The sequence below is a fragment of the Nothobranchius furzeri genome, chromosome 10, assembly GCF_043380555.1.
Source record: "Nothobranchius furzeri strain GRZ-AD chromosome 10, NfurGRZ-RIMD1, whole genome shotgun sequence".
NCBI classification, from domain to species: Eukaryota; Metazoa; Chordata; class Actinopteri; order Cyprinodontiformes; family Nothobranchiidae; genus Nothobranchius; species Nothobranchius furzeri.
The window spans coordinates 46,653,998-46,662,932 of record NC_091750.1 but is presented as its reverse complement, the minus strand read 5'-3'; the positions used below and the strand labels follow the sequence as shown (position 1 = coordinate 46,662,932).

Here is an 8,935-nt window from a genome sequence, read left to right as displayed (position 1 = left end):
TTAGAGATTTGGTCGTAAACATGCGATAAAAATAGCTTTAGTCATTGTTTGCAGCAATCTGAAAACGTAATTCCGGTCATGTTAGCGGCCATTAAGACGAACGCGGAAGTGAGAGTGACCATCTCTCTTGTTTAGTTGCTGTCTTCGCTCGTGAAGAAGAACCTTCAGTGTCGTGAACGCCAGATGCCCCTGGTTTCTCATTCAAATAGACGCAGAGATGTCGAGGCTAGAGCAGGTCAGGAGTGACGTGTAAAGGTAAGAGCCGTGTTCCGCCCGTGATGGACACCGGCCGCTCGTCTGTTAGTGAGGAGCTACTGAAGCGTGAACTCTTTCTGTCAGTCTGAGCTCTAAGCGCGGTTCCTGCAGGATAATAATACGGCTGGTCATGTACGTGTGACATACAAGGAAGTCTCATCCACCATGGGAAGCAGAGCATCAAAGAGTGCCGCCGGAGAGGAACCAGCTAAAACAACTTTATTTGAGAGGGAGCCCAGTGGGATCACATACAGGATTCCTGCTCTCATCTACCTGAGGCACTGTCGCACCTTCCTCGCCTTTGCAGAGAAAAGAGCCTCCTCCTGTGACCACGATGCCAAAATCCTGGTGATGAGAAGAGGTCTGCAGAAAGAGGATGGATCTGTTCAGGTTGTCACTGCTGCAGCAAACACACCTGTGCCTAACTTTAAACCCTGCTCTTATTAAATGTTGTCTTTCGTCCCCAGTGGTCATCCAGTCAGGAGCTTTCTACTGCATGCCTACCAAACTACCGCACCATGAACCCCTGTCCGGTGTACGAAAAGAACAGCAAGAGGCTGTTTCTGTTTTTCATCTGCGTTTTGGGAAATACCACTGAGATAAAGCAGATCATCACAGGTAAGAACAAGACCCGTCTCTGTTGTGTTAGCAGCAGCAACGATGGACAAACCTGGAGCAACGCCACAGACTTGACAGAGAGCGTGATTGGGGAGGCTGTGCACAAATGGGCCACGTTTGGTGTAGGCCCAGGCCATGGCGTTCAGCTGGAGAACAACAGGCTGATCATCCCTGCCTACACCTATTATATCCCCTACAGGTGCTGCTCCTTTCCTGTGCCCTTCACAGTGTACCCACGCGCTCTCACCGTGTACAGCGAGGACTTTGGACAGACATGGCACATAGGTAAGAAGCTCCAAAAGAAGTCTTGTGAATGTGAGATGGCAGAGATTATAGACCACGAGGGTAGGAGTCACCTTTACTGCAACGCGCGTCACAGTGGGGGCCACAGATGCGAGGCCCTCAGTGAGAACAGCGGCGTTTACTTCGACAAGCCCCACACGGCGTCAGAGCTGGTGGAACAACCCTCTGGCTGCCAGGGCAGTGTCATTGGCTTTCCCGCGCCAGAGTTCATCCCCAACAACGACGCTGAGAGCAAAGCTTGTGGCACGTCCCTTTTGTCGCCAGACACACAAACCTGGCTCCTCTTCATGCACCCGACCAACAAGTCCAGCCGGCGGGACATGGGGGTGTATTTGAACCGGTCGCCCCTGCACTCGTCTGGATGGGACAAGCCCAGGATCATCCACAGGGGCCCCAGCGGCTACTCTGACCTGGCTTACAACGTGGACAAGGATCAGTTTTCCTGCCTGATGGAATGTGGGAAGGAGAGCGAGCTAGAGCAGATTGCGTTTACTACTTTTTCCCTCAATGATGTAATGCAGATAGGAGACAAGAAAGACAAGAAGATGCTCTGAGTTGAGGCAGTTTTAAAGCTCTAAATGATCCTGCACACCAAACGAAAAGACAAACAACTAGAAGCTACTAAAAGTGTGGTGCAGTGACGTTCGTCTGTGTTTATTATTGTTCTACACTCTGGAGATGTTAATGCATGCAGCTGTTGTGTGTTTTCTTGTCTCTTTGTTCACATGAGTAAATTAAGTCTTATTATTGTCATGCAAGTGTATGAAAAGCATTTTTTTAATAGAATAGTCATTTGATGTTAAGCATGCTGTGTTGGATTGTCATTTTTTTAAGCAGGCTTTGTGTTTGGCATGCTTGATTAGCTCCTCATAGGCGTTTCTGCGTCTTGTCAGTCTTTTCAGAGCAGAGGAGAGAATCAGCCTACCTCTTTGTGTTCAGACAATGATCATAAAGGCCTTTTAAAGTTGAATGCAGAGTTCCCCGTTTCACTGTTAGACTACTTTATTTCACATATGCCTTCTGCTGTGTTGTTTATGCTCAGGCTGTGCAGCGGCCTGCCCGTGAGTGCCATAAATCAGTCAGTTACACTGAAGAGAAAAGCTGATCAACATCTGTGAAATCATGGTTTAACATGTCAGAACCAGCATTCAGATCCCGATCCTGTGACTAAAGCACAGCACTGTAAGGTCATTATCAGATGTGATTTGATTCTAAAGGGGTTTTTATGTGAGGATAGAAGATTTAAAATCCCTTTTCTGAAATTTGTATGAGGCCATCGAAGAGAGGGTAAAACCTGAGAAATGGGCTACGTCTCCTACTGGTTCCTGCGAGACTTCTCAGTGCAGCATATTTAGATCTGTGATGCCCCTGAGATTAAGGTACAAGACTGTCTATAGATTATTTTATTGTAAAATATTTTGTTCAGAAGTAGCCCACAAATTAGCTGTATGGGTAGTGTGTATTTCTGAGCTGTGTAGGACCAAATGAGTATAACCTGAGTTTTGTCTGAATCCAGAGTTTCACATGCCTTTTGTGTCTTTTAGAAGAAGCTAGTATTGGGTTTCATCTGGCTCCGTAGATCTAGATATTTCTGGTTGATATCTGCATGCACACCCGTACAGATGCACACAGTGTTGCCTAAAACAGAGCATGTATATGGTAAAAATGATGTATCCTAGTATAGAACTTTGTGGAACTCCATTACTAAAGGACTGACCACATCAGGAGGAATCACTGCATCTTTTAATTTTTTATTTGTTCTGATGTGGATTGCAGAGGTGGCCTCAGCCAGATCTATATGAATGATTTTAGAGAAGATGAGTTTCTGTAATCATTAAGTTAAATAGATCATATTTAATTGTGTAATTTATTCATCTACATGTGTTTAAGGGGTCGATGTCAACCCAGTTTAAAATGGTTACCACAACTGACAATAACAAAAGAATTAGAGATGTACAATATTGGCTTTTTTTTAATCAATATCTGATGCACCAACGTAGACTAACTCAATTTTTACATACTGACATCATTCACTGCCGGCCGTTTCCTGATCAGTAAAGGCCTTCGCTGCCAGCATTTCTCACTGTTTTTACTGGTTTTTTAAGAGTCACAGAACGTTGCACGCTAGTTTGATGTCGACGCAAAAATAACCAAGACAAAGCAGAGACTCACCTCTTACATCAGGAAGAATCTGCACATTTCGAGCGTTATCCATTGTTCCATAATCCGTTGTTGAATTGTGATTGGCAGAAGCTTTTCCGGTTCGCACCTCTTTTTTTTTTTTTTTTTTTTTTTTTACAGCACCGGCCCAAAAACGATCTAACACATGGATTTTCTGCTTCCTGATCATGTGACGTGTAGCGTATGCGGATGAAGATCGGCTTTAGAGCTGAGATGTTTGTTCTCACGGTGCGGGGGCTCGTTCTGACGCCCACATAGGAAAAAAATGCAAATGACGAAAGTAAGTGAGTTAATACATGTCAGCTACTAACAAACAAAATAGGAAAACTTCTTCATTCTAAATTAGGCCAGTTGTGCCAAACAAACTCAAATATCTCAATAACTATTGACCAATTGCACGTGATGTCACGCTGTTCATGAAGCTGCCCCCTGTGTCATGATGGATGGCAGAGAAACTGTTTACACATGTCAAACCTCCTGTGAAGCTTGTCAAAAAGGACTTTGGTGCTTGTGAACATCATGTTCAGGAATAAAGATGTCCATATGTGCTCTTTGCACCAAGATTCCTTAGGCCACAGTTCAAAGATCGACTTAATTGTCTCATCTGATCTGCGGCTGCATGATGTGTAAAAGTTGTCGGAGTAAAAACTGATTCCAATAATTTCAGATATTATTTTTTAATGCCAATATCAGTCAGCAATAGGGCTGCAACAAAGGATTATTAGGATCATTGCTCCTGATCTTTAATCGGATGGGGTCTCTACTTGATTAATCGGAATAAACAGGAAAATGTAAAAACTACTGTGAAAACATTTTTTCTCCTTCTTTTACTTGAACAACATGATTAGAAAACAGTTCAATAGCGTGCAAAACAACACGCTATCACCTAAATATATCCATAAGTAAACAGTCAGTAAAATGTAATGTATTTCATTAACATGTAAGCTACTGGAAATGCTAATAACATTTAGTTTCTACTGCTAAAAATGGAATGGTGACATATCTATTATGTACGGGTTAGCAAAAAGTACATTTTAAATTATGTTCACAGTGGCTTGCCATATTCCTGCAGCAGAGCAGATGGAAGCAGCAACCTGACTGCAGACAGCTTAGTCAACAGGATGATGGGGACTTTTCTTCTGCTTGTAGAGTTTAGATGTTCTTAGTTTCACGACCACCATGTTTTTTTGGATACCACTTGATCGTGAGACTGCTACCGGCTAGCATTAGCTAACGTGCCTGTACTTTGGATCCCAAACGTTGGACCGTTTCTGCCTTTGTGTTTTTGCTGGTTTCTCTGTTTTCCTCCACAGCGCCTAGATTGGCACTGTGCGCCAGTAAAAAGCATCTTCCTCACAGTAACAGGCAACTTACCTTTGTTCAATAAAGTTCTGGGGAAAAGTGCTAGGACTAAAAGTAGTTAATCGCGTTGCCAATGCATTTCTTCATTGATGTTTTGCAATTGTATCGATTTGTTGTTGCAGCCCTAGTTGATAATATCTGACATCCCAAAAAAATGTCCAAAACTTGGTCAGTTTTTCAGATGTTGAGCAAGAATTTGGTTTAAACCATCTTTGTTCTTGTTGCGGGCGGTCTTTAACTTGGACGGTTGTAGAAAAGTCATTCCTGACAGGAAAACTCTGGAATTAAACATATTAATATGACTTCAGATTAAATGGAATTAAGATAAAATGGATTAAGTGGTGAGGCTGAAACTGATATTTAAAGTATTTTTGTGTGGACAGCAGAAACTGCTTCAGATACAGCGGGTACGGAAAGTCAAATTTTCACTCTTTGTTAAATTGCAGCCATTTGCTAAAATCAATTACATTCATTTTTCTCTTCATTAATGTACACACAGAACCCCATACTGACAAAAACAAAAAAACAAAACAAAAATAGAATAAAAAAAGTTCTGCAGATGAATTTCAAAATAAAAATTGAAACATTTCATGTTTCTAAATATTCAGACTTTGCTCAGCATTTAGTAGAAGCACTTTTGAGCTGAAACAGCCATGAGACTTCTTGGTAAAGATGCAACAGGTTTATTACACCTGGATGTGGGGATCTTCTGCCTTGCAGATCCTCTCCAGTTCTGTCAGGCTGGATGGTGAACGTTGGTGGACGGCCATTTTTAGGTTTCTCCAGAGATGCTCAGTTGGGTTTAAGTCTGGCTGGGCCATTCAAGAACAGTCACAGAGTTGCCATGAAGCCACTCCTTCATTATTTTAGCTGCTTAGGGTCATGTTGGCGGGTAAACCCTCAGCCCAGACTGAGGTTCTGTGCACTCTGGAGAAGGTTCTTGTCCAGGATATCCCTGTATTTGGCCGCATTCATCGTTCCCCCAACTGCAACCAGTCGTCCTGTCCCTGCAGCTGAAAAACACCCCCACAGCATGATGCTGCCACAACTATGCTTCACTGAGGGGACTGGACAATTAATGAACCAGGTCTGGTTTTCTAAACACATTCCGCTTCTCTCATCAGACCAGAGAATCTTATTTCTCACCATCTCGGGGGTCCTTCAGGTATCGTTTAGCAAACTCCACTCAGGCTTTCATGTATCTTGCACTGAGGAGAAGCTTCCGACGGGCCACTCTGCCATAAAGCCGAGGTTTGCAGTGATGGCTGACTTTCACCAACTTTCTCCATCTCCTGACTGCATCTGTCACCAAGGCTCTTCTCCCTCGGTAGCGCAGTTTGGCTGGATGGCCTGCTCCAAGGGTTCTGGTCGTCCCAAACATCTTCCATTTAAGGATCATGGAGGCCACTGTGCTCTTAGGAACCTAAAGTGCAGCAGATATTTAATTTTGTAACCTTGGCCAGATCTGCGCCTTGCCACAATTCTGTCGGACCTCTGTGATATTTCAGTTTGTCTTTAACAACTGCAGACGTTTATAAAATTCTGTGTTTATCTGTCAGTATGTGTACATAATTGAGGAAAAAATCAATTTAATTGATTTTAGCAAGTGACTGCAGTATAACAGAGTGAAAAATTGACTGGTCTGAAGACTTTCTGCACCCACTGTATGGGTGTGTTTGGATAAGCCATCGTTAATATGGTCTAAATTAACCCGATCCTAAAGCAGATGTATTCTGCTTTATAAACAGCCACTGTTGTGTTCATTTCCTAGCGTTCCATGTGAACATTAAGTCTCCCCTTCCAGTTAGCTAATGGGTCCCTGGAACAAAGAAAAAAATGAAAGCAAGGCCATAAAAGTCATTTTCTAATCCGCTTTTCCTTACTCCCTGACTCACATGTATGTTGTACTTCAATTTAAATGGAAAAATATAGCGTAGCGTAGCTGCTACGTACCACATGGCTAGATTTATAGTGGTTTTCTCCACGCTTGATGCTTCTTCTCACGTTCTGAAAGGAAGGATTTGAAGCTTGCTAAAGTCACAGCCATTTGTTTCTCTTCTTCTCTGTCTGGTTGGATGTCCTCAATTTGGTGAGACGAACATTTGTAGTTCGCTACGTCTTTTCACACAAAACCTAAAATAAATGTGGTCGCTTCTTGAAAATAAGCACTTTCTTGGCATCAAAATGTGTCTTTAAAATCCACGGACATCATATGTTAAATCATAGCACGTATCCAATGGGATCAGAAAATAACTCATCCGCTCATAGACTTGCATTCATTTTTTTGGGCAGTTGGAGACCCGTGGTCCAGAAGTAGATGGGCACGACTTATGCCCCTTATTAGTTTTGCATTGAATTGAATTGATGTGCTGCATTTATGTGCTGCTGGTGACATTTACACTTGTAAATAACCATATGATTCCATTTAAATAACCATGCTGTTTTAAAGGTTTGCAAAGTAATGCAGCGTGTATCTCTGACATTTTGCGGACAGGAGCTGTCTTAAGGTAGGAGCAATACACTTTGGTATTGGTAGCGCCCTAATAGCCATATGCTCATCGGTCTTGTTGGACACGATCTCTTTTTCTCTAAACCAAGGCTGTTCATGAGTTAATTTATAATTTAAATTTTTACACAGAAACAAACTTCAGAGTCCCTTTAATTAGGTAAAAATATATTTTCTTAATATTACAGATAACTTATTCAATGAGTTTTACTCTCCTCAGCATTGTTTTAAATTTAATTCCTAGTAGTTTGTGATTTTTTAAAATCTTTGCAGCATTTTTAGACACGTGAGGTACGATGAGCAGGTAAACTTCCTGCTGTATGAACACAGGTGTGCAGCCGCAGAAGAGGGTTCAAAGCCACCTGGAAGTTTCACTTAAACATAACTTGACGGACTTTAAACTCCTTTTTGCCTTTTTTTTTTTTGAAAAATGCCTCAAAGGTGGCCCTGCACTAGTTTAAATGTGTGGTTCCATTAATTGTTGTAGAAAGTGACACAATGTGCATGAAACGTATTTTAGTAAAAAATAAAGATTTTATGATTACATTACTGTTCCTCATTTCTTTCATTTGCAACATTTTACTCTGTGGAGGTATTGCACGCTAATTGCTTTGAGAAAAAATGAGAAAGATTAATAGTTCATTTTTGGTGAGAGGAAAACATTACATTCAGAGATGGGCGACACTTCTGCTGGAGGTGGGCGTTTCAATCCCTCGGTTCCCTGTGGAAGAGGCAGCCTGCTGCGTGTTTTGTGTTTTATGTTGAGGACTCGTACTGTAAAACCAGCCTGGGGATTTGAAAATGACTGAGCAGATGTGCAGGCTTTGGGGACGAATTAAAGACAGGAAGCAACAACAACAACATTTATGAATGGTGAAAGTTTTGTAACTGTTACAGATCAGTGAATGCATTTTGTCTTCACAGGCTCCCGTAGAAGAAAACATGGCGTCTCTCAGAAACACAGGCCCAATCTCAATACTCGCACTGCGCCCTGCGGTCTTCAGCAAAGTGCACTTGGAGAAAGTGCACAGTAGGGTTCGAGTGCGTAGTACACAAGTGTGCAGATAATTGCCGAATTGAGACAGGGAGCATTGCGTCATCGATCGTAACGCATGACGTGATGCTGGTCGCTGTGAAACTTTCAAAAACCTTTATTAACAACTTTCAAACAAACAATAAAGCAATTACTGCTTTGTCTAAAACATTCAGAGCATCAAATAATCTTCCTAAAATGAACTAATTTCATTAGAAAATACATATTTTCAGAAAACTAACTTCATCCATTTCTCCTGCAGCAATGACTTGTGGGTAATACCCTTGCCCAAGGTCCTCATCGCTGCGGACTTTGGTGAAGTGCAGATTAAGGGTGCAATGGGGGTGTGGTCAACTTCCACACTTGAGAATCGGGACACCCTACGCACTCGCACCCCTGGCCGGGAACGAGTTAAAAAGGGTGCGAGGGTGCAAGTGCGCCCTGCGGTCTTCAGCAAAGTGCATTTGGAGAAAGTGCGCAGCAGGGCTCCGAGTGCGTAGTGCACAAGTATGCAGATAATTGCCGAATTGGGACAGGGAGCATTGCGTATTTGACCGCAACGCATGCCGGAATGCTAGTTTCTGTGATATTATTTGTGATATACTTTCAAACAAACAACCAAACAGTTATTTGGAAAAAAAAATTACATTCATTGTTGCCTTTTCTAAGTTTCAGAC

The 8,935-nt window shown here is 42.3% G+C and overlaps 1 protein-coding gene across 1 annotated transcript; it reads left to right on the top strand.

The window, feature by feature from the left end:
• Nucleotides 1–138: 138 nt before the first annotated feature.
• Nucleotides 139–7,771, top strand: LOC107386436 (sialidase-3). Its single transcript, XM_015960820.3, has 3 exons — nucleotides 139–255; nucleotides 367–645; nucleotides 723–7,771. The coding sequence occupies exons 2-3, from the start codon at nucleotides 421–423 to the stop codon at nucleotides 1,728–1,730; spliced, it is 1,233 nt and encodes a 410-aa protein (XP_015816306.1). The 5' UTR covers nucleotides 139–255; nucleotides 367–420; the 3' UTR covers nucleotides 1,731–7,771.
• The last annotated feature ends 1,164 nt before the right edge of the window (nucleotides 7,772–8,935 follow it).

Coding starts and splice junctions, on each gene's coding strand:
- LOC107386436 (XM_015960820.3), top strand. CDS start 421: ATGGGAAGCAGAGCATCAAAGAGTGCCGCCGGAGAGGAACCAGCTAAA. Junction 646..722: donor AAGAGGATGGATCTGTTCAG/GTTGTCACTGCT, acceptor TTTCGTCCCCAG/TGGTCATCCAGTCAGGAGCT.